Below are 24,896 nucleotides of genomic sequence, written 5' to 3'. Positions count from 1 at the left end.
GGACCGATCGATATTCCGCCACATTAAATGTGTGCTCGTAGAGGCGCAAGCAGTACTGATACCTTGTAACATCCATCCCGCTGAGCTAGGAGATTGACTAATATACCTACAATCCTCCTTAGTTGCATCAATGATGCAACATGATGCAACATACAGCATACATACGAGTTTACGCTGTGAACCGATTACAAGTCAAACGCGCGAAATCGAGAGGTCTGAAGATCAGAAATTCCATCACTATAACAAAGGTATTAGTAACATACAGAATGAACTTGTCGCCGATTAAAAATATGAGTCGTCATTTTGTTCAAGAGGTATTCGGAAACACAGCAAGGACTGATCGTATAGATGCTGTCTTCCCTAGTCTTATGCCAGAGTAATTTGACTTTGATCAGAAACAGCCCGTATTTGATGCCAAGCTCAGAGCGTCTGCTCGGTATCGCGTATACTGATTTCGTTAGGAAGGCAAGAAGAGGTTACTTTAGCAAGATCTCGCAAGCAAATCAACTGTATAACTAGATATGTGTGCCGTTCGCGGATGAAATTCCAACCCAAGGCTCGTGCAAACTTGACCTGCCCACCAGAGCAGCTCTATGGCGCCTATTTTGTGAAGGCAGCCTCATTTATACAGACTAGACGGATCAACCTGCGTGCCGTATGACAGCATGATCCGCCCGATGAATGTTGTCATAAGCAAGTGATTGGCGGATTGAAGGGAAGAAATCCTTGTTCGCATGGCGATCATGATCTCTTTGATGAATTCAGCGAGAGCGAATTCCTGTGAACAATCAAACCCATCTTCATACTGTACAACCTTGCCTGATTCTATATGAGGGTGATCTTTTGGTGAGGTGAGATTGACACTCACTCGCAGCCGCTGTCACCCTGACGAGAAGACCCCGAACCTCCTTTAGTTCACAATCTTGAGGGTATTCACTGTTGGAGTATAGTCAATCGTCACTTGCAGCCAATTGCAACGTTGTCGCAGAACTCGATGATATTGGGGATGCTTTTACAGGTAGATGACTTGTTCTCGGCTGACTATTCGTGACAGCAAAACACTTACACTTTCTACCCACGTTAATGAACATATTGACGACTTCTGACCGGCTGACCGAGTGTTTGTCTGATTTTGCTCCAAAAGGGAACAATCTTTTCGAGGATCTCAATGTCACCAGCTGATCTGCGGCCAGATCATTGATAAGTGCGGGAAAAAATCCAATCAAATGCTATCAATGTGTCGAGACAAGCTCTGCGCTTTTGACCGAATAACCGCTTGACCGCAAGGGAAGGGATCTTCATTCAGACTTTGATGGCATCCACACAGGAAACACATAGATTCTCAAGTGAACATGACTCGGGTGACCGGTCTGCTCATTTCTCCTCCTTGCAGTGCTTCAGTGTCTTATCTCTTGCTGGTTGAAATACGGGTGCGACGAATACGAAAAGGTTATAAAGTAACGAGGATATGGCATGACGATCATACCTATTTCCTTCTACAACCCAACTCTCCTCCTCACTGACTCTTATCTTCACTTGGATACCTCGACGTCAGCTCACAGTGAGTTTACATCTAGATCCTTTCTTGGATGACAAGGTCTCTCTGGGCTGATCATGCAATAGCGTTTAGTCAACCTAAACAAGGATGCGATCCATCTTTTTCACCCCCTTGCTCCTCCTTCTTTTCTCCATTTTTGCCACTTTCGTCCTGGGTGATTATGTTGACATGGTCATCGAATCTGAGAAAGCATTAGCAGTTGAGATTGATCAATACGCTAACGATCATCCTGATACATATGATTTCATCGCTCGAACTCATGATGATAAGATTATTATACAAATCAAATTTGAAGATGATACCGTTGGAATCCAAGGTTTTTTCACCCCTACACCTGAATTAGAAGAAGATTTATCCAATGCGCATTTATCAATCATCCAATCTACCATTGCTTCTGGTATGGAAGGTCAAGGTAGCTCTTTAGAAGACTTGCAAGGTTATAGATATCATCCAGATCATGATATCGATGGAGGATTGAACAAAAGGCTGGTTTGCCAACCGTGTAGAACTTGTCTGAGGGATATCAACGAACATCTAACGAAAAGAGTTTCACTCTGTGGTCAATTTTGCTCTACAAGATTGAGTTGCGTCGTACTTGGATGTCGAAGATGTTATTACACAGGTGGCGCGTGTTACTGGCAGAAATCATGTCAAAGAGTGAGTCTTCCATTTATATTTCTGTGAATCTGCAGGAATCGAGCTGATAAGGAAATGATCGATCCCTGTAGGGTTAACATAACCTTCAGTATTAGCTGTCCAGAGTTGCTTGGTAAAATCACTAATCCTGATACTTCAATATCTTTCGTCTTACAATGTACCTTCTTCTTTTGTATGATCCAATTCTTCTGTTGTTCTGTTAGTATCAGTCCTGTATCATCTTGCTCACATAAATATGTATGCTGGTATGAATGCGAATTCCCATACAGTATAAAACATGTTGACAGCGACTCTGTAAACTCCATCCAATCAAGCACCATAACGGCCTTCTCTGCATACGTGCAAGTATTCCAATGCAGTACTAATGAGACAAATCCTGTTCACCGATTTACATTTGTCGGTCAACCGGCGTGATGACCGAATGCTGTGTGTATATAGTTGATCGTCGATCAAAGTTTCTCTTCAAAAGCGCACCAAAGAACGACGGTGACACCGACTTGTCGCATACAAACCGTTTTCAACCGTCTTCTTGTATCTCCTGTCTTCTTTCTTTCTCCCATCATGTATCTATGGATTCAATAAAGCCATCAAAGCGATCTACCACTATCAGAGCATATATTACTCAAACAACCCGCACGTCGCCACCAACAAACACGCAATTCCTTCGCCACACAGATCCCACCTCATCGCATTAAACGTTTCCTGAATTCCAATATCATCTTATTCCACTATCGTCAAGGTAAAATGGGATTCGTCGACCAAGTCATCGATTATGAAAAGCCACTTGCCCTCAAACTCGATCAATATGCATCAGATAATCTGGATACATACGTATTCATAGCTCGAACAACCACCAATCAAATCATAATCCAAATTCGAGATGAGAACGATATCATTCGCACGGAAGGTTATTTCACCGAGACAAAAGCTCTCTTAGATGACATAGCGAGATCTCAAGAGGAGATTATTCAAGCTACAAAGGATGCCGGATACGAAAATCACGGATCCACTTTAGTGGAACTCAGATCATATAGGTATGATGGGACGAATTTCCCTAAAAAAACCACTCCTCCTTGGGGTGATGGTACACCTCCTTGGGAAAAGACTGAAGATGAATCTAGAGCTGTATGTTCGTCCACTACGTCTGGATCACGAGCATGACCGTGCTGACAGCATGGGTTATACCGTGATCTAGCAGCCCTAACATAATCCAAACTTATAGAATCACGTCAGCATACGAGATTCTTTCGTGGATCAGATCGTTTTGGGAAAAGGATTGCAGATGACAAACAGGACAGCACGTTATTATTTGATTACGATTTTGTATCATCCACACAGGGTATATACATTCCGAACAACGTCTCGTCCTTTTTAATTAATGATATCCGATCAACGTGATACGTCCATTCAATTCTTGCACAATCCGGGTTTATCAAGGCAATACGGGTAATCATCTTACTAAGGGGTATCCACACCAATAAAATCAAACAAAAGAGGGAGAAGACTAGGAGACTTATCACGTCAAGTTGAGGAGGATAGATGGTTGTAGATTTCGAACGAGGCTGATTCTTTCGCTAACAATTTTAATGGTATTTGCTCAAAGCCGATAGATAGGTTTGACCAGAAGCACTGTGATTGTAAAAAATCGACAATCAGCTTGAGATCCAAATGGTTCGAAGGCCAACTCAGGTACTCACGTCAGTTGACCGTTGGACACCATAGGCCAAACATCACCCAAACCATAACCGTTTGAATAAGCATAACCGGCAATTCTAGAATCAGATTCAAAGATGTCGACCGCTGTGTGGATGAACGAATCAATCTCAGATTGGTCTGTACATGGTACGAAACCTGTTGAATCGTCAACACAAGCGAATTCAGTCACCCAGATTGGTAATCCGTAAGTGTTATAATAGTGATCCTGCAGTGCGTCACTCAGATCAGCATTGAAATCCAAATGCCTTACCAGGAGGCACAACAAGATCGCAGAAAGGCAAAGGAATCACTCACGATATCGGCGTTAATACCAGCAGCCGAGTTCTTGTTGACGTGGATATTCATGATATCCGGCTTTCTGGTAACACCAGCCATGAAAGGACCCAACCATCCACTTTCGGCAGCTTGTTTACACATAGAAGGTCCGACGAGAATCGATCCAGCTTCTCCTTTAGGCACGACGTATTCGTTCCAGATGGAAATCGCTGCAATGCGGGGTTAAAAAGATCAGCGACTGGTCTTTGAACGATAATATACTCCTATTGACTTACCTGTGTTTACATCCAATCCTGCACTACCTGAACCAGCCGCACAGTCAGGTTCTTCAAAACCGATGATATACTCAGGAGCATAGCTCAAAGCTTTGAATGCAGCGAGACGAGCTGCATCATCCCCGTCGGCAGTACCACCACCCCAGATCATAGGTACCGCAACAGCGTTTCCACAACTTCCAGAAGGTGTAGCGGACCAATCTGGAAAAGGCAAAGACCGATCAGTCAATCTAACGGATTTGAGCGAACAAAGAGGTGATACTTACCATACCACCAACCTAATTTACCACTCAACCAGGCCAAAGAATCGCCTGCGCTGACACCTGCTTTGTTTCCGTTAGGTGTGTGACCGGAAGATCCGCCTGAGGAGTACAAAGTCTGACCAGTTGCAGCTGTAGATTCGGCTGAAGAAGTTGAAGTTGCTTGGTCTTGGGTTGAAGTTGAGGTTGAGGTCGAGCTTTCAGTAGTGACTTGATCTTGGGTCGAGGTCGAGCTTGCCGCATCTGAAGTGACAGTGATAGAAGCAGAAGAAATCACAGTCGAGGTAACGCTTGAAGAAGCAGTAGCTGAAGCTGAGATACTTCTAGTCAAAGTCGTTGGAGAAGTTGCGTTTCTAGGTCTACATTGGCCTCCATCTACCTTTCTCTTAGCGAATTCGGCATTGGATAACTTCCTTGCCATCTTGTGTTCCACAGCTTCATTGAACTCCCTTCTAAGCATGTGGGATTCAGATTCTTGGACGGCGGCAGCACGAGCATGATTACGTTGCCTGATATGTCGTACATCCATTCGATCATTGTGGCCACCCAAAGCGAGGGAAGGGAGGATCAGGAACAGCGTCAATAATGGTGTGGTGATCATATTTGGAATATTGATTAATGAAATAGGATGTTATTTATGTTGTGTTTTTATTTTTGGTGTTTATCAATCGATGAAAAGAGAGCGTGGTGATGTAAGGAATGTGATTGGGTTGGTTCAAAAACAGACGTTACTGTTTAGAGAAGGATGCGATTGTAATGTTGACCAACGACGAGAACACAAGTCAGCCTGGTATTGTTCACGTTATCCAGTGGGGATATGGAAATGAGCGTTGAGAAGATGTGATGAGATGGGTATGGGGAAGTGGGAGATGAGATTAGTGATCAGAGTGAAGAGTAGAGGGAGAAAGAAGGGATCATTCCACTTACGATTTGTTTAGTCCACTTTCTTAGAAAAGAATCTGCGCACGGTGTTATTCTTTCTCCCTTATTCGTTTCAGACACAACGCTTTGATCCTTGTCCTTTTCGTTTCTTTGCTTCTGATTCTAAATCCCTTTTTCTCTCTTTATTCTTCTTCTTATTCAGTCGAGTCTAGAATCGTGGTGGTGATGGTGATGATGATGAGTTGGAAGAAGATGCTGAAGATGATAGATATAGATGACAATTTTTGATGATGTTGAGTTGCAGAATGCATGAAAAGACTACGAAAGTAATTATTTATGAAGTTATCAAGCCTCGCCCGAAAGTAAACCTGATCTAAATGAAAACTGGCTCATTCCTTTCCTTTGCCTTTGTCGACCCTTTCCTTGTGCAAACAATCGAGAACATGAGCACTGCATTCTTGGCATGCATCCATACCGTCCTTATGCATTCTTTACTCGTGGGATGGTATGACTCCACTTGTCATTTGAGGGGATGACTCGTGTTGTATTCCGAAACAAATCAATATAACGCATTGGACAGGTTGAATATACAGGGTTCCCCCTAAAAAAGTGGCTTTGTTTATTGTTTTTTCGCTTTTTTGTTCCTCATTCATAAAAATCAAAAATCAAAAATCAAAAATCAAAATCATGCGCATCAACTCTGAGCGCGTCATGTACACAGTTGTGGTTGGTAATGTGGCACATCCTACCATGGGATGATGTGAAAGTTCACAGCTGTGAGATTACATGCACATTTATGACGAATGACTACAATGATGAATATGATTTGTGTATTGACTTATGATGGTGGATGTTATCGAGTCGAGGTTCATGCTCATCCGAATATGGTGACACTGAGTACTCCTACAGACATACCGATGCTGGTCAAACATGTCTTATATCCTCCCACCCCTTTCGACTCTGTTTGTAGGATTTGAAGATATTTCATTCAGATCAACAGCGACATACCCCTCATCACCTTCTTCGGACGGACGAGGTTCAGCATCTTGCCTTTCTGAAACTTTACCTTTCGATTGTGTACTGACCACTTCCGTTGAAGAATTTGCCGATCCCGTAGCTGGGCGCTTGGAAAGTGATCGAATTAGGGAATCAGGTTTCTTAGTTGGCGAAGGTGATGACTGATCCTGATAATCTGACGGATCCAACGCATTCGGTAGACCCTATCAAGTGACATTAATTTGGATCGGGGTAAATCAAACTGATATCAACTTACAGCCAATGATCCAGCATCAGGCACTCTATCAATAGGGGCTCTATCTCTATGCTGATAACCAGATTTAACACGATTATTCGACGTTTCCTCTCTAACGATAGATCCACGTCAGCCAAAGTACGATTTTCGTGGTAGCCAAAAGGCAACCGCGAGCTCACCTGATTTCCGCTCTTAGATCCTCAATTCCCCACCAGTTCATAGTACCAAATACTACGTTTCTCCTCCAGAACGAAGCGCCCGGAAGAGAAGTATCCACGGGACCAAGCATAGCATGAGCGTGAAGATGTGCATGGGGGCACTGCGGGTCCTCTGTGCACGTGATTGAGTCATTGTGTCCCGATACAAAACCGCATTCTGACTCACTCATGACACTTCCAACCAGACCAACTCGGACATCGTTCTCCTTTCCCTTCCCTTTGCCTCTTTCAGCATCACTAGATGAGCTGTTTGCTTGTGCAGGCAAAGACCCAAGCAAGCGATTTGACAGTTCGATTATATGACTCAAGAGCGGAACATCTGAGGGCCCCTATTGATGCAACAGTCAGCTCCAACTGAATTGTGTTTGTATGTTGAAAGTGAACTGCGGCGCAGTCCTTGAAATGGGCAGACGAAAGAAGAGTAGAACTCACTAAATCATACACGTTCTCCAAGTGTTTATTCAATACCACTATCAGGTGTTTACCATCACTGCACAAACTTTCTTTACCTTGAGCTTTATAAACTGTAACCTCTGAATCTTGATGGACCACCTCTTTTCCAGATGCATTTGACCGTCTCGTCGCTAATATTGGCGAGGGACTTCTAATTCTATCAAATGGTTCATGATAATTCGATTCATTTGTATTCGTAGGTGGCAATAGAGATGTTTTAACCCCTGGTGAATTATTCGCTGAAGTAGAGGATGGTTGTTCAGATGAAGAAGCTACCAAACTGCATAAAACACAACCTGGATGTGATGCTAGAGCAGGCGGGCGTAAGGATGTCGATGATTGACGAGGCTGATAGGTGGCTGAGGAAGAAGAGGAAGGGATGGAAGATCCTTGAGACTGTATATATGCTAGTCGTGTATCGAATGTCGTGTGGTGAGGTGAAGGAGTTGGTGCGGGTGAATCATACGACATGTTGCTTTCGGTGACTCGGCAACTTCTATATTTGCAGCTCTGAGTAATGGATGAAGCCCAGCAGTTATGATGTTCGAACGCAGGAGAACAACAAAGCAAGGATCAAAGAAATGCTATGTTCGTATGATACAGTTCAGATTCTAAGACAGTCAAGCCGGTCTCAGCGGTTGGCACTGAGCATCAACTTCTTATTTCCCAGTCGTTGTGTGAGGTATACGGTACAGGGTGCTTGTGTTCGAAGTGATTTCTCTGCTGAAATTCCTATTGAATGATTACCGTTGTCTGACAGTGAGTGATGATGGTATATAGCTGATGATGTATGTGTGGTCTTTGAGAGAAGAGTCAAGGTGATACTCCGTCATATCCATGAAATATCACTTTGGGAAACCCCGGTTAAACGCATGAACACAAAACGAAAGGATCCTCAGCGGAATCAATTTACACGCGTTTCTTCTCTTTAAATGGGCCCCTTGATTAAGACTGACAAGCATGGAGAGGGGTGAACAAGTGCCACACTCGGTTCATCAGAGAATGATGAAATGTTCTTGATTTAAATGGAAAAAAACTCATAGTCAATTAGTCGATGGAGCAGTTTAGCATTTTGGATCAATCTGCATTCTTCATACACGCTGTTCAGTAGATCAGATCATACGATAAGTTAATCACACAATGGTAAGCACATCTTCCAGCTGTGATTGGTACGGGGGCTTCCACGCAGGAGCTGACTTGTTGAGGATTTCTTCCTTTGTGAATGACAAATAGGATTTCTCATCTTCAAACGCACCTGTTTCTCGAGAAACATGGGCACCCAGATCCCCTTCGCCACCTCCTAGAGCATCTTACTCTACCGATACATACGCTGAGAGAGCGCCACCTTCTGGTCCTAGAGGAGGCGATGCACCTCGTCCTCCACCAAGCAACGGAGGTTCAAACGGTGGAGGTGATTATGAGAGGGGAGGCAGGGAAGGAAACGGGTGAGTCTTTCGATCCTTTTCCCAAGACTTTATAGAGGGTGAAACGCGAGATTCGCCAAGAAAGGAATCACCGCGTTTGTAACATGTTGGAGAGATGGATGATCTAGGGGAAGATGAACAGAGATTGAGGATTGAGGACGTGAGGTCCTTCGAACGCATTTTGGAAGCCTTCCTCATTTCCTCCTTTGTTAGACATATCCGTTCTTTGTGCTGACATTCCTTCTATATGTTCTTCTCAATTCCCACTATATAAATATCCCAATCTGCATCGACCACTTCCTTGTTTCATTTATTCCCTTTCAACTGCGCGAACTGCGACTAAAACTACACTTGCTGAATATCTAATCGCACGATGACTTATTCCTATCCGCGTCGTTCTCCATCTCCTTTATATGAACCTTATCCACCTATATTGGATCCACGATATCCCAGTGAGAGGGAACGAGAACGAGAACGCGATTACCCACCTCGAAGATCTGCCCCTCAAAACAATGCCAGCACAGCTGAGCCCAATAACGTTCTTGGTGTATTTGGTTTATCCATTCGAACCCGTGAAAGAGATCTCGAAGACGAATTCATGAGATACGGTGATGTTGAAAAAGTTGTCATTGTTTACGATCAACGAGTGAGCTAATGTGCCCCTTATGAAAGGAGATGATTCAGCTGACTGGGTTTGTTTTTGTTTAAATAGACTGATCGATCCAGAGGGTTCGGTTTTATCACCATGAGAACTATCGAAGATGCTACTCGAGCCATCGAGAAACTCAACGGTTTAGACTTACACGGTAGAAATATCAGAGTCGATTATTCTGCAACTCAAAAGCCTCACGCTCCTACCCCAGGACAATATATGGGTGTTAAAAGACCTGCTAGTGAATCAATTTTCTCTGTTTCATCCACTTCCATCTTTATCTTGAACACCATGAAAAAAGTTCAAATCACTCTATTTAAATAAATATTCAATAATGTCCATTCACAATTGAAAAAGGTCAAATTGCTTACCAGTCAATTAATTTATCCGTACAGCCGATGATCGATACGATCGAAGAGGTGGAGGCGGTGGTTATCCCCCTCCCAGAGGCTATGACAACCGATACGAACGAAGAGACTACGGCGGTGGCGGTGGATACGATAACAGAAGAGGAGGTGGTCACGGTGGTTATGACAACAGGGGCGGACATGACAGCCGAGGTGGTTACGACAACAGAGCTCCTAGACACGGTCATGACGACAGAGAGCGATACAGGGACCGGTGAGTGATTCTCATCATTCGCCCTCAACCCACAGAGCCTTGCTGATCTACGCTCTCCTTTGATCAACAGAGACGAACATGCCCCTCGACGGGATTACGATGAGTACTCCAGTCGACCCAAGAGGGAGGAATACGATTCTAGAAGACGATCTCCCAGGTGAGTCAAATAGATTATGGCTTCGTTGAGCTGTAGCTGATAGAAGTATAAACTAATAGCCCCAGAAGACCAAGATACTCCGCTTCTCCCGATAGAGGATCCAGAGCTCCTAGAGATTACGAGTCTGCATCCGGTGCAGCTCCTGCCCCTGAAGCTACAAGATATTAAGTTGTCCCTGGATTTATCGCGCCGTTTTCTCTCAAAAGGGATCAAGGAGACAATTACAAAAAATATGTTCCTAATTCAAAAACAAAACTTCTACGTGCTGCCTTAGTCTTTCTCCTTCTTTAAATAATCAAACTCTAAAAACTGCTCTATGAAAAATGAAATTCACTCTTTATATATTCAATGAGAACAAAACAGCCAATTGCCAGATTTCAATAGTCAAATCTTACAAAGCAAGATCTTGCAAAGTTCTGATTTATGCGACAATGTCAACTCTGTTCTCTGCACATATCACAGAAGATTTCTCGTCTCTTCAAAGAAGGAAAGTAAATGCAAACACATATGCAAATGCAAGAATGCAAGAATGCAAGTCTTCTAATTTTTCGTTTTTACAGTTTTACCTCAAATGTTTCAATCTTCAACCTGAGCGACACACAAAAGTTGTATTCTACTTCCAATTTCAAAAATTGTAATTCCATTCCAGAGATGAGAAAGTTTCATGTGAATAATCAAGGGAAGGACTCCCCTGGATTCTAGTAAACCGAGATCGAAGAGTAATGAAACCAAGCATAATATCGATACCCGCTTATCATCTAAGTAGTCACTCTCAAAGTAAAAAAGCAAGCAAGGGGATGTAATTGTATAAATGCGATACACACATACAACGGGTGCACAAAGGAGCATGGAAGGGGACAGCGTAAGACTAAAGGAATAGGACGTATCATACGTACAGATAGATGAACATGCATAGCACCAAATACGTTCGATCATATGACTTCCGCGTATGGCACTGAAGAGAAGTTGAAAGTGTTGATGGAATATAGCCTTTTGCGTTGTTTTCTTTGACTTCCAGCGTTTGAAATTCTTTGATATTCACTCCTTGCCAAAGTCATCGACAATCATCATATTATACATGCTAAGACAGTGCAAAGGACAATACAAGGAACCGTGGGAAGAGAATCGAACATATGCGAGAGAAGGATACTACTAAAAGTAAACCTTTCTTTTCCTTGCTGTATATTTTGAATCTCTCGGGACACTAAGAGTTCAAAACGAAATAAAATCATTAGTCTTCATGTTTTCGAATTACACAGGTTTGAGTCCAAAACAATTGACTTACCCTTCTTTCCCTCTCGTCCGATATAATTCCTTCTTTTTCATAATCCATTCTTTTGGATCAATATCTTTATTTCCTTTCTTCTTCTTACCCGATGATGAAGCAGAAGTGTCTTTTCTTCGTCGTCTTTCATTCCTAATTTCTTCTCTCCTTTTCTCCATTTGCAAAGAATGTGATTCATCAACTTGGATATCATTTCCGTCTATTGCTTTTGGTATTTCTTGTTGACCAACCATTAGACAAAGATACATTTTTCTTGCTTTCTTGGAATTTGGATAATCAACAACTAAACCACCACCGAAACCAGCTTTTTGAGCCGCGTTTACAATCATGGAAACTTGATCATCTGATGATGGATAAAATTGAAATATAGCTCTTGATGGATTTTTTAATGATGAATGTAACGTTGTAAAGAAACGATTTAATCTCTGTGGTGGAGAATGTGATGAGGAGTCTGCATTTAAGAGCCATTGAATGACTGAGACGCTGTTTGTTGAGATATCATCAGCACGCATAACAGAAGAATATATGATAGGGTAAGGAGTAGCCAAATGACCATTCATCAATCAGTGTCATGGTGATTATTACATCAAAGCGATTGTCACACTACCGCAATGATAGACATAGCTAGAGGGCTACGACCAAGATGAAATACAGAAGAACGAAATTCGCTCACCTAATAGCACCATCAAAAGTACCTGGCCTGAAACCGAAACCTTGCCCTATATCATGTAAGAATAGATCCCCTTCCACTTCTCGCTCCAGAGCGACCTCTAAAATGAGTGAAGCTGAATCAGTAATTGAGTTCACTTGCGATTTATCCTGATACACAGGTCACCCTCTAACCCGTCATATCCATTCTTTTATCTAGATTGAGAATCAGTCCGTCACTCACCTAACATTGAAGGAGCGATATCAACTCCGACCCAAACATGTCCCTCTTCATCTAATAATTCACCACTTAAACCACTTCCACATCCTATATCCAGAACAAAAGCAGTTTCATCTTCAGGTAAAGCTAATAATTCCAATGCCCTTCTTGTCATTTGAGCTTGAATTGATTTCACTCGTGTGTTAGCTGTATATTTGGTAGCTTCTACGTCTCCGTAGAACTACATTATTTCTCATCAGCACATATTCACTCTCATGATTGGAGAGAACTAATGGATCAGACAAAACCCACGATTTCGGGAGGGGAGATTTCTTCTGGTCTTGACATCTTGTAGGAATCGTCTCCAGTCTTATAGTATAGCTTGTATTTGGAGTATACAGAAGTTTTGAAATTGGTAGTTGTCGCGACTGTAAGAGAATGACAATATGATCAAATGCAAGATATTAACTTCAGAATCGACATTGCCGCTCTCTCTGGAAAAAATAAAAATGGTCCGTGCCTTAGATCATTCTGTGCATATCATTCCCACGTGGCATGTCAACAACATGGAATTTACGAACACACTTCCTTCGCGTCTACATTTGTTTTGTTTTGAGAACAAGAGAGTGTTGATTTTGCTCTTTCACATGTGGCTCTGATCTACCAGGATGAGTATCCTATAGCACCGTTATACAAAGTATGACAACCTTATTCCCTTTGGCTCCACTACCCTTGATGGGGGAACGGACACTCTCGTCGAAACCAAACTTACCAAATGTGGAACCTCGATTTGTCCTTCCACCGTTGGACGATCATATCTCTGGTCCTGAGCGACTCATGGGTAGTTTAAGAGGGACATCAAGATATGATCTGCAAGATCTAGACATACCTCTTACACCTACCAAATGTGCTAAAGACGTCGGATCAGTACTTCCTGCAGGAACGATTGAAGAGGATGGAGATATATGGCGAAAAGCGATCGAACAACCTGAAGCTGGACCTAGTAGATACAAGACATTCGAGGTAAGCTGGAGGCCTTTCATTGCTCTACAGGGAAAGGATAGCTTACAAGCTGTTGTAGCCTGTGAGAACATGGAATTATCACCAATCAGCTTCCCATGGTAGAACCGAACGTACCCCTTTCTTGTCTGAGAAATCGACGTTCACTTTCGATGCCTTGATAACATCGTATGTTCTCTGTCATACAGCACAGCTTGTCACTCACCTTATTTTCATTGATGCTTTAGGTTAGAGCCCCCAATCGCACTGCCTAAACTAAGCAAGTCTGCTGGAACTACACCTGTAAACGATTCCAGAATGTTATTGGAAATAATGATGCGCTCCACACTGGGTACCGTCACCACTGAACGTCTCAAATGGAGTACTAAAAAAGCCAAGTATACTTGGATTGAAGAAGGTGGTAGATCCGCAGGCGTCGAAAGGAAGACTTCATTGTCGTATGTTCCTTTTCTCTTTCCTCTTACCATAGGTCATATGCAAAAACCGTCTTGTGGCGAGAAGATCAGGAAACACTGATATGCATATGAGTAGTATGATGGAAAGGTTCCTGGATATCGGAACTTCTATCAGAAGATTAGAGATAATTGTTGATTCTCAGAGCATCCTGTGAGTTTCCCAATTAAACATTCAATCACGAGAAATGCTTCTGATATTGGCATATCGCAGACCATTGACACCAACCCATCACGCACTTTTACATGCTCTTTCAACCTACCTGACGTTCATCAAACAACGTCTGACTTCTGCTGTGGAAGAAAGTCTAGCCGAGTCACAGGCAGGCTGGATAAAGTGGATAGGAGCAACCAAAGATGTCCGAGAACTAGGAGAGATATTATGTGAAGTCATGTGTTGGGTAAGCTCACGAAATCTCACGAAATCACCTGCTTCTGTATATGATAGTAATGATACGTTTTATCTGGAAAGCCTTTATCGACTTCAGAAGCTTCATCTCTTCCCTCAAGAGCACCTTCTCTCCTAAGTCATCTATATTTCCACCTATTAGCTTCCCTATCGACATCGACATCTCAGCAAACTCCTTTATCACTTGCATTAGCCTTTTTATTCAGTAAATCAATTCGACCATTCCTTACTTTACTTCATTCTTGGGTAGGAGTATCGAATTCTGCTGTACAAGATGAAGACATAGATTCGAACTCTCAACCTTGGTCCGATTTGGGTATAACGCGTTCTTCGTCACCTGGAAGTGATACTTGGCAATACAGCTTTTCTTCGAAGAAAATGCCTAGTTTTATACCTAAATCGGATAGGAAAACACTATTCGAAGCTGGAAAAAACTTGAGGTTACTTAGAGAAGCTTCAGCTGGCGGTCATCCTCTTTGTTCAGGCGAATGGGGATTGAAAGCTGAATTGAACTGGAGTGACGGTTCATCGGAGTAAGTCCGGGTCTCCACCATCGCCTGGGAGATCGATTCTGATTGTGAGATCTTAGCACGTCAAACGAGATGAAATCTCACGCTCGAAGAGTACAGAAAAAGGTCGATCATTGGCGAAATATCAACAGAGAACGTGCGAGACCATTATCAGGTTCAGCATCTTCTCCAAAATTGAGATTATCTCTTGGTCGCGGGAAAGAACGGAAACGAATACCTATCGAATTCTCATCTCCCCCTTCACTTTCGCTTGACCTCCAAGAGGCGCACAGAGCAGAGACTATTACTGGAGAGACGATACTAGAGAGTGGTGTACCTGAACTCGACATCCTCTGGAGCCTGTTCAACGAATCTCCCGGAACACATCTCAATCCCACCACGAGACCCGATGAGGCGTCTCATCTATGGGCACCAACTCCACTTGAAGAATTACATTCTTTCCTATCTCTGCATTCGAAACAACCACTCTTGCCACATGACAGTCCCACTCTGCCCATATTCGTTTCCACGCATTTACTGTCGTCTCTGTTGAGTCACTCGAGGTTGGTGTCAACTTCACTTGTGTCGCTTTACCTTGATGATTTACGTTTCCTTGATCATTTGGATATACTCCATTCATACTGGTTAGGAGGGGATGTCTCATTCATTGAAAGAGCTTCATCAGCTCTGTTTGGTAAAGATTCAGCGGGAGCAGGCGAAGCTTTAGGATTGGGTAGAAGAGCAAGGACTCGTGCTAGATTAGGGTTATCGAATGATAATCAAGGCATGGGAGGTGAATTGCCAGAAGGAGAATGGGGCATCGGATTAGGTTTAGGTTTAAGTGAAAGATCGAAATGGCCACCTGGTGGTTCGGAATTGGCTTATGCTTTGCGTACAACTCTACTTGAACAAGGTAACAAGGTCGACAAGGGTCCCGTGTGGGAAGGTGTCGAAGATAGAGTAAGTTTCGCTATCAAACAATTAGATGAGGATGATAAAGGTAGACGAGCAAAATGGTTAGATCCACAAGGTGAGTTAGCTGATTGTACAGTCAAGAGTAAAAGGCTGATATCGGGTTGCTATTTCTCATCTTAGCCATCGAGTCAGTATTTTCTATTTCCTAGCAAAGAATTCTCAGAGCGAGATGTTTGATCGCTGACGTTCTTTGCAGAGCACTGGATTTCTTATATTTATCGTATTCACCTCCGCCATCGATTTCAAATCTCTTACCACCTTCATTACTGCAAAAATACCAACATATCCATAATCTCTTGCTAAGACTATCTCGATGTCAAGTGGTCCTTCGATCGATGTATTGGAACGTTCTCCATCAATCCGAATGGATCGATGAACCACGGAAATCAGGTGTGGATTCAGGTCACAATAAGATGACATCACGCGGAACTCTTCAGAAAAGTAGAGAAAGGCAGATACGGACCTTATTCCCAACGAAATCGAATATCGAAAGAAGAGTACAGATCCTCAGATTTAGAATGTCACATGTTGTCAAATCTTTCGAAAGGTATGTGGTTGATGGAGCAATAGGTAATAAATGGGAAAACCTGAAAAAGCGATTAGAAAATCTGAAGATTGACAAAATGTCGTCTGGGGAGAATGACAGTAGACCTTCATCGCCTACTTCACGTCAAGATGAATTCTTTGAGATCCAGGATTACGACGATGAAGCTCGACTTGAGAATAATGGCGATGGCAATGAAGGAGAAGAAGAGGATTTGATGTTTTTACATCAACTCCAATCTCCCCATTCTATCATTCTGTATCATAATTTGGTATTAGATAAGATATTGAGTGCTTGTTTATTAGGATCATCGCCAGGACAACAAGTGACCTACAAGATCCTGATGGCGCTGTTGAGTTTAGTATTGGATCTGGGTAAAGTATTGGTCGAGGTGGAAAGAGGGGCCAAAGGATGGCAAGATGGTAAAGAACAGATAGAAGAGTTAGAAAAAGAATGGAATGAAAAGGAGAAAGTTTTTGTGAGTAATGATGGCCTCTTTCGGTTAAGGGCTCGCGCGGATTCTCGACAGCATGATCGAACGAAGGGTTACCACGCTAATTTGTGTATATTTCGAATGATAGTTACATGCACTAGAACGATTATCTCTTCGAACAACGAAAGATAAACCTAGACCAGAAGAAGTCCAAGAAGACGGACAAGGAGACCAAGGCGAAAAGACCGAGAATGATCTACATGTTCTACTCAATGAGGAGCAAGATGAACATCATTTGAGAAAGGGGCAAGGTGATGATCTGGCTGATTTGATCTTACGTCTCAAGTTGGGAAATGGAATTGAGAAAAGGGAAGGGAGATGGAAAAATCAGGGGATTTGAGTGTAATGGAGTGATATACTGTTGTATTGATTGTCTGTGTATCGGATTTATGTATAACACCGGACTTTATCTCATCGAGATCTCAGTCATACAATCTCTACCTTCCGGTCGTACCATATATGCTTCATGGATGCACGAAGATACCACTAGTCGACTGGAATCGCAAACTTATGGTATTACGGGAAAATTACCTAAAACGGTGCCTTGGGAAGTTTGAACCGTAAAAAAAGACGAAAACATCTTGGAACCCAACATTACCGACAGAACATTCCGCATATTTGATCTGGTAGATCCCTCTAATGATCTGGTCGTTCCTTGTGTCAACCGCAGATCTGAAACTGAACTCTCCTTGGAAACAGCACCTACAGCAACGTTGACAAACCAATCGCATGGAAGGTATGAGTGGATGAAATGGTCAGTTCCCCTTGGACTTGGGTTCGAGGGGATGTCAATTTGGTGAAACTACACATTGAAGACAGTATCAAACCATTGCCTAAAGATAGTAAAATCCATAGGCCTGGTATCTTACGCCAGTGCAGATTAGAAAACTTTGATCCACCGGAGGGGCAGAAGGATATAGCTGTCCCATCCTGTTATCGTTATCTAAGACAAAACCAAAACCAAAACCAAAACCAAAACATTAAACACGAAACATCCATTCATAGCCTGTAATCTAATCAGACAACAATCATCAAGTCTAGACACTATTTCAAGTGAGAAGTGATTGATCGGTCGTCAAAGTAGGTGAGTCTAAATGGATAGGAAGAAGATCAATCGAAACAACTCATTAATCGCTAACTATCCCGATCAGACTCACACCCCTCCCCTCGTCTTCGCAACGAGCAACAAATTCTATGGCTGACTGGATCCGTGACTCTGCTCAATCAGTGCGAGAACCAGACACAAGATCGAGAGCTTAGGTACCTGAAAAGGGTGTTAAGAAGAATTGCAAAATATCAAAAAGGAGCACCAGCAGAGAATAAACCAATATAATCACAAAGTGGTCAAAGCGTCACTCCTAGCAGGATAAAAATAAACAGACAAAAAGTGTGTCCGTGTACACAGTATCGTTATTGTTGTTCTCATCGTGAGTATGACCTCTTACTTCAGCCTGATTCTTGGTTATTCCCATCTCGTCCTTCCTATCGTTTCTATCGATGGGACATACTCACTTATTGATTAGTCCTCCCATTCCCGTCCCCTTTCCTTGTCTTACAACTTCAAAGGTACTCTTTTCTTGTACAAACACTCATTCAACCCCTTGAATACTTTCCCGTCCTTCCAGTCGTCTCATCTCTTTTTCTGATTGCTCCTTCGGTATCATCCGAATTCCCTCTCTTTCAATCTCCCCATATACCAAGATTGACCAACGATTTACTCAAAACAGAGTGGCGAGATCTTTTGTCACTTCATAAAACCTAAAACGATCTCTCAAACGTCAGCTCACCTACAACTACAACCTCGTCGATACTAAAATCTGCAGTACACGCATATAGCTCAAAATGTCAATGTCAAAACGATATTCTAGCTCTATCCTCTCTCCGCCCATGTCACCAACACCATCTGCGATTTCCCGACCACATTCCTCGATTGGTCAGACTAGACCTAGACTCAGTAGTGATGCGACTAGTACCCTTGGCGAAAGCTCAGAAAAGAATGTTAGAGTTGGTAAGTGTCAATCATCTCCTGCATATCCCATGATTGACTACTAATGAAACATGCGCAGTCTTACGTATACGTCCTTCAGATCCAAATGATCCGAGCGTACCACCTCGATTTCGCACTGTCCTAGTCCATCCCACTTCCCCGTCAGAAGTCAGACTTGATGTCGATCCTTCTGCTTTAGCAGGTCAAGCCGTAGGTACATCCCATGCAGGAGGGATCAAGAGACATCCAACATTCACATTTGATCATGTATTGGGAGAACAAGCTACTCAGACGGAATTGTATGATGCTACAAGCAAAGAATCGGTTGACGAGTTCATCAAAGGTCACAATGTTACTTTCCTTGCGTGAGTGCAATCAGAGATGAGTGCTATAAGCACTAGAACGAGCAACAACTGATGCCTACTTCCTCACTGTAGATACGGTCAGACAAGTTCAGGAAAATCATACTCAATGGGAACAACAGGTGAAGATATAGATTATTCAGGAGCAGAATTCACTCCTCGAACAGGTCTTATTCCACGTACGGTTCATACGATATTTGACAGAGCCGAAGAAATAAGGCTACAGTCTGGTCCTGGCGCTTCTTGGGAATGTCGACTGAGTTTCCTTGAGCTGTACAATGAGGAAATAATCGATCTTCTCTCCGGTACAGGACTAGCGATTTCTATTCGAGAGGAAAGAGACGGACGCATCGTTTGGTCAGGTGTCAGAGAAATCAAAGTAAAATCCCTCAAAGAGGTCATGCAGCTTTTACAAGAAGGTTCGGAAAGAAGAAAAACTGGAGAAACAACTATGAACGCCAGCAGTTCAAGAAGTCATGCTATTTTTTCTCTTACACTGGTTCAAAAGAAAAGAATCGGACCAACTACACCCACATCTGGTATACCCAGGAGTGAAACTCCCACACGTCAGTTGAGACGACCTTCGTCAACAATCGGATTACCAGGATCAGGACTAGGAGGCCCACGGTCACCCACTCCTTCTGGTGGAAAAAGTGGACCGCCAAGTAGTTTTTCTGGAAGAGCAACACCTTCCAGACCAATGTCAATGCAGCCTCCACCTCCCCCTTCACCTTCCTCACATGAATTCGTCATCACCACAAGCAAATTCAATATGGTCGATTTGGCAGGTTCAGAAAGATTGAAACGTACAGCCGCCCAAGGTGATAGAATGAAAGAAGGAATCTCCATTAACTCAGGTTTATTAGCACTGGGAAACGTAATTTCGACTTTATGTGATCCAGTCAAAGCAAAAGGCCATGTACCATATCGAGATTCAAAACTTACTAGAATGTTGCAAGATTCAATCGGTGGAAACTCATTGACCACTATGATAGCCTGTATTTCTCCAATAGAAGCTAATATAGGTGAAACTATCAATACCATAAAATACGCTTCGAGAGCTAGAAACATCAAGAATACAACTAAAGTGAATCAAGTTGAAGCTGGTTGGGATGATGTAGAACATCTACAAAGTACAGTACTGAAACTGAGGAAACAATTGGCTATATTAGAAGAAGATGGTAAATCCAATTCTACAAATGGTCATTCGACTCAAGCAAGTGAAGAAAGTATAAAACAAAGTGAAAAGTTGATTCAGAGGTTGGCGGAATTACAACGCGAACACACTGAAGTAAGCTCATCGTCCTTCACTACAGTGAGCTGTAGCTGATTTGTGAATGTAGCTGTACGATCGATATCTTCAGAAATGTAGTGAAAATATGCGATTATCTAGCGAGCTAAGAAGTAGAGAACCGGTAGATAATGATGTTTCTAACAGATTCAACGATATGGTCGAGCCGATCATTCTGGAGTGAGCTCACTCAATGCTCCAGCTAGTCGCTAGCTGACTGAGTGTTACAGATACGAGAAAGTAGTATCGGCTCTCAATCAACAGCTCGACGAGCTGCGAGGAGAGTTGGTGAGTTGCTGCTTGATAGATCAAGGACGATGTTGACGTATATTCAGTCCGCTATCAACGAGATGTGTGGAGACCAAAGCCGTCAACTACAAGGAGCAAGAGACAGACAATTCCAAAATGAGATCTATGTATCAGAGCTAAGGAGTAGGCTTGCCAAACTTACAGAACGCAACACTTCGAGCGAGGTAAGCGTACAAGTCCCGACATTATGATTTAGCTGATGCCTGTCATAGGCATATATTCAAGATCTTGAGACCAAGCTGAAAGTTCATTCCGATAAAGAGGATTCACATTCCGATGTAGTCGCAGAACTGAAGAAAGATATCGTCAAACTTAGAGAAAACAACGCTACTCTGAATCAACACACCACGGAACTTGAAGCTAGATTATCTAAATCCGAAACCCGATCGAGCAACCTGATTTCCCAAGTGGAGAAGCAAGAGAAAGAGGCTGAAAGAAGAGAAGCTGCTTATCGGGATTTGGAAGCTCATATTGCGTTATTGGATACTACGAAGGACAACAAGATCCTTCTTGAGGACCTCGATCAAAGGGACCATCGGATATTGCAGCTCGAAAGAGACTTAGAAGAGAAATCTGCTTTCGAGGAGAAAGAGAGAAGTCAATTGCTTGAGAGTGTCAAATTAGAAAAATCTCTTCAAGCGGAATTGCGATCAAGACTCGCTTCCATGCAGACTTCTTCTGCCAGTAGCATTGATGCTGCTTCATCTTCTCCCGAAAGCGTCAAAGAAGGCTCCGATTCAGTAACAATGAAAGGCACACTCCCCAAAGCAACACATGAGCTCACACCGCCTGAGACAACTCACACCGCGGATAGATCAAGGAAAGTCGACAGCGAATATGAAGTCGAAGAGCTCAAGAGAGCACTACGAGAGCTTTCTGAAAGATACAGTAGTGCCGAATCCCAGGTTGCTCATCTCACAACACAATTATCGGAATCTAAGATCGGCAATACTGAGACGGGCGGTGTCATTACCCCTTCACCGACGTTACCTACAATGGAAGATGAAGAGGAGACCTTGAGTGAAGCTGAAACAACTCTCCAGACTCCGCGTGATAGTGTGTCATCATCTTCTCCATCAAGGAAAAGAGGCTCGATGCCTATCTTGTCGGCTACAAAGGTCCAAGGTGAATCAGGTCAGGGTTTTCGAGGAGGGAGGGGATACGGAGATTCGATGCAAATGAGGTGAGTACCACGACCGAGGGGCAGCACACAACTCAAGACGTGACAATCAGCTGAGATGATGTAATATCCGACAGACCCCAATCGCTCTCGCAGGAGCTATCTTCTGCGCAATCATTGGGTACATCACCGCGCGCTTCATGGACACCTATACAATCGCATAGTCGAAGTAATAGCCTATTACTATCTTCACCTTCTCCGACAAATTCGATACACACTCTGAAACCTTCTAGATCAAGTCAGTCTCTAGAAGCGGAACTCAAGTTTGTACATCGTATTGTCGAAGAAAGGGACGAAGAACTGAAAGATCGCGAAGAGTATATACGTCAATTAGAAGAGAATCTCAGAGAACAAAAGCACATCATCCCCTCCCTAAATACTAGTGCACAAGAAAACAACTACCTAATACCTATACCCACAATCCCGGTGAAAACGCCCAGAAACAATGAATCCAACACCCTGCCTATCAATATACCCTTACCTCATAGCCCGAAACCCACTGTGGCTGTCCTTGACGCAACTCATGTTGACGGTAATGGCTACGACAGAAGTGGACTGAGAGTATCAGATAAAGGCCAGATTGAACTAGGTGGATTATCACCTAAATCCGTCAAAAGATTCAGTCAGCTAAAGGATACCCTTCACCAACTTGAGAATGGCGGAGAAAAGAAAAACGAAGCCCAAATCAAGATTGACGAGTTGATGAAGTGAGTCTTGACTATCCCGCCTGGTGAGACTATCTGCTAATAATGACGGTCAATAGGGAAATGGTCGATAAAGAAGAATCACAGAAGAAGATCATCGAGCAGCAATTCATCCAGATTGCCGACTTGCAGAGAACTAACAATAAGCTTAAAGAGGATCTGTACGATAAGGTGAGCTTGGACTGAATCCTGGGTGGGAAGCAAATCCTGACAACACAATATGTGATTAGCACGTCGACCAAACGAAAATTGCTGAGCTCGAGGAATTAAAGAAAGAACGAGATCAGCTCATTTCCGAAAAGGCTCAAGCGTTCCCTTCTGTACCTTCTGCTTCACCCAAATCTTCAGCTATCGGCATCACAGTGCTAGATAAGATGAAAGAAGAGCACGCACAAGAGCTGCACTCGCTGATCAAAGGACATTCCGGAACCATCTCCATCCTCCAAACTGAACATGTGGCGGCCCTGGAAAGACTTCGATCAACCGTCGAGTTCAACGAATCCTCTCACCGAAAAGAACTACAGTCTCTAAAGCACAAGCATAGCACTATTATATCTGATCTCCGACGTACCCATGATGAGACAGTAAAAGGTATGCACGCTGAGAACGACCTCATCGCTGAGGAGATGGAACGATCTCTTACCGAAAGCGAAGAAGAACGTCGGCAACTCAAGATGAAAGCTGATCAAGCTTTATTTGAACTATCGAGAATCAGAGATGAGCACGCTTTACAAAGGAACAGTGATGCTAAATCGATTGGGGAATTGACGAAAACTCGGTCTGGATTGGAACGATTAAAAGATGAATTGGAAAGTTCTATCTCAGAATTGAAAAGTTCAAATAAAGAATTGAAAAAGAAATTGATGGAATCAGAATTCAAATTGAATAGGAAATCTACCATTCCACCACCTCAAGGTCCACCACCCACAACGCCACTTCCACCCATTCCCTCCAGAAAGACTTCGATGGGTAATTTGAGATCTGGTCCCGTTTCACCTACTCCCACGAATGATGAGATATCTACAGATACTGGCGATTATGTCCCAAGGCAAAGTTCCTCAAGTCACGGTCATTCACAGTCAGATAACGCTTCGGTCGCTTTATCCATCGACAAAGATAAAGAACAAATCTCAAAATTGATAAATGAGAAAGATCAAGTCGTAGGTGAAAAAGAGGAATTATTAGGCGAAAAAGAAGATTTGAAAAAAGAAGTTGGTAAGATCAAAAAGAAAATGCAGGACTTTGTAAGTCCGATTTTTTCTTGAAGTCGTCAGATTGTCGCATGGTCAAATAGTGAATCCATGACTGACTGTATGCCTTTTCTAGGAAAACAAGTTGATGGAAGAAAAGATCAAAGTTACTAATTTGACTTATGATTTACGTGAATCGACCAAGTCAAGTAAGTTAATCTTACTTCACCATGCAACCGGGATCATGTTATCTTACTGATCGGTTTTACTTGACTTGTAGGAGAGAAACTCAAAGCCCATCTCGATGAATCAAAGAGAGAACTTAAACAGTTAACCGATACGTGTAACATGCATATCACAGAGTTGAACGCTCGAAGAGAAGAAGCTTCTAGGTTCTCTGAAGAAGGTCATAAAAATAGAGATTCGTTACAAGCTGCTCAAGCTCAAGTGGATAGTCTAAAGAGGCAGTTGGATAAAGCGGTTGAAACGAAAGTGAATAAGCGATTGTTAAAGGTGAGTTTTGGGTTACATCCATATTCGTGCGGTACGAAAGAAGATTGCGAATTGAGGCTTATGAGTGACGCGGATTACTGTTTTTAGTGCTTCTGATTTACCTTTACTTGACCATTCTCCTCGATCAGATTCTTGCTAGAATCACTCAACTTTGCTCGATTATGCGGATCAACTGAAACATGGACAATTTTGTTACTTTGTATATGCTTTTTTCGCTTGGATACCTCGTCTATGACAAAATACCTTCCGTTGTTTCTCCACTATGGATATTCGCTTTCAATATCGGATGGTCTTGTATATAGATATGGATATCCTCATTTCTTTTTGGGTTAGTCATATCGTTTGCTCGGTTGATCCTGAGCTAGAATTTATCATGAATTCTCAAAATATGAATATTATGTTGT

General features: G+C 42.7%; 9 protein-coding genes across 9 annotated transcripts; 6 read left to right on the top strand and 3 right to left on the bottom strand.

Moving 5' to 3' along the window:
- Window positions 1-1,645: 1,645 nt before the first annotated feature.
- On the top strand, window positions 1,646-2,242 carry IL334_003241 (uncharacterized protein; the record flags this gene model as incomplete). The annotated part of the gene is made up of 1 exon (XM_062934977.1): window positions 1,646-2,242. The coding sequence occupies one exon, from the start codon at window positions 1,646-1,648 to the stop codon at window positions 2,240-2,242; it is 597 nt and encodes a 198-aa protein (XP_062791028.1).
- Window positions 2,243-2,959: 717 nt separating this feature from the next.
- IL334_003240 (uncharacterized protein) lies at window positions 2,960-3,376 on the top strand (the record flags this gene model as incomplete). Its single annotated transcript, XM_062934976.1, has 1 exon — window positions 2,960-3,376. One exon carries the CDS (start codon window positions 2,960-2,962, stop codon window positions 3,374-3,376), a length of 417 nt encoding a protein of 138 aa, XP_062791027.1.
- Window positions 3,377-3,798: 422 nt separating this feature from the next.
- IL334_003239 (uncharacterized protein) lies at window positions 3,799-5,343 on the bottom strand (the record flags this gene model as incomplete). The annotated part of the gene is made up of 5 exons (XM_062934975.1): window positions 3,799-3,844; window positions 3,913-4,136; window positions 4,226-4,416; window positions 4,483-4,683; window positions 4,749-5,343. The coding sequence occupies 5 exons, from the start codon at window positions 5,341-5,343 to the stop codon at window positions 3,799-3,801; spliced, it is 1,257 nt and encodes a 418-aa protein (XP_062791026.1).
- A 1,216-nt stretch (window positions 5,344-6,559) lies between these two features.
- On the bottom strand, window positions 6,560-8,018 carry IL334_003238 (uncharacterized protein; the record flags this gene model as incomplete). Its single annotated transcript, XM_062934974.1, has 5 exons — window positions 6,560-6,844; window positions 6,898-6,988; window positions 7,056-7,206; window positions 7,261-7,423; window positions 7,527-8,018. The coding sequence occupies 5 exons, from the start codon at window positions 8,016-8,018 to the stop codon at window positions 6,560-6,562; spliced, it is 1,182 nt and encodes a 393-aa protein (XP_062791025.1).
- A 669-nt stretch (window positions 8,019-8,687) lies between these two features.
- IL334_003237 (uncharacterized protein) lies at window positions 8,688-8,996 on the top strand (the record flags this gene model as incomplete). Its single annotated transcript, XM_062934973.1, has 2 exons — window positions 8,688-8,690; window positions 8,781-8,996. The coding sequence occupies 2 exons, from the start codon at window positions 8,688-8,690 to the stop codon at window positions 8,994-8,996; spliced, it is 219 nt and encodes a 72-aa protein (XP_062791024.1).
- Window positions 8,997-9,344: 348 nt separating this feature from the next.
- IL334_003236 (uncharacterized protein) lies at window positions 9,345-10,569 on the top strand (the record flags this gene model as incomplete). The annotated part of the gene is made up of 5 exons (XM_062934972.1): window positions 9,345-9,617; window positions 9,684-9,864; window positions 10,019-10,244; window positions 10,315-10,401; window positions 10,461-10,569. 5 exons carry the CDS (start codon window positions 9,345-9,347, stop codon window positions 10,567-10,569), a joined length of 876 nt encoding a protein of 291 aa, XP_062791023.1.
- A 984-nt stretch (window positions 10,570-11,553) lies between these two features.
- On the bottom strand, window positions 11,554-12,902 carry IL334_003235 (uncharacterized protein; the record flags this gene model as incomplete). Its single annotated transcript, XM_062934971.1, has 5 exons — window positions 11,554-11,605; window positions 11,687-12,169; window positions 12,360-12,456; window positions 12,579-12,795; window positions 12,867-12,902. The coding sequence occupies 5 exons, from the start codon at window positions 12,900-12,902 to the stop codon at window positions 11,554-11,556; spliced, it is 885 nt and encodes a 294-aa protein (XP_062791022.1).
- A 351-nt stretch (window positions 12,903-13,253) lies between these two features.
- IL334_003234 (uncharacterized protein) lies at window positions 13,254-17,296 on the top strand (the record flags this gene model as incomplete). The annotated part of the gene is made up of 10 exons (XM_062934970.1): window positions 13,254-13,577; window positions 13,636-13,742; window positions 13,802-14,011; window positions 14,106-14,180; window positions 14,241-14,427; window positions 14,499-14,968; window positions 15,025-15,974; window positions 16,040-16,046; window positions 16,116-16,941; window positions 17,045-17,296. 10 exons carry the CDS (start codon window positions 13,254-13,256, stop codon window positions 17,294-17,296), a joined length of 3,408 nt encoding a protein of 1,135 aa, XP_062791021.1.
- Window positions 17,297-18,798: 1,502 nt separating this feature from the next.
- Window positions 18,799-24,668, top strand: IL334_003233 (uncharacterized protein; the record flags this gene model as incomplete). Its single annotated transcript, XM_062934969.1, has 13 exons — window positions 18,799-18,964; window positions 19,023-19,308; window positions 19,381-20,596; window positions 20,649-20,776; window positions 20,827-20,884; window positions 20,932-21,069; window positions 21,118-22,088; window positions 22,163-22,792; window positions 22,849-22,960; window positions 23,020-24,033; window positions 24,116-24,188; window positions 24,260-24,492; window positions 24,621-24,668. 13 exons carry the CDS (start codon window positions 18,799-18,801, stop codon window positions 24,666-24,668), a joined length of 5,073 nt encoding a protein of 1,690 aa, XP_062791020.1.
- Between the last annotated feature and the right edge of the window lie 228 nt (window positions 24,669-24,896).

Source organism: Kwoniella shivajii, chromosome 4 (genome assembly GCF_035658355.1).
Source record: "Kwoniella shivajii chromosome 4, complete sequence".
Lineage (NCBI taxonomy): Eukaryota > Fungi > Basidiomycota > Tremellomycetes > Tremellales > Cryptococcaceae > Kwoniella > Kwoniella shivajii.
The sequence above is the reverse complement of the archived record's forward strand: the minus strand, read 5'-3'. Positions and strand labels throughout refer to the sequence as shown.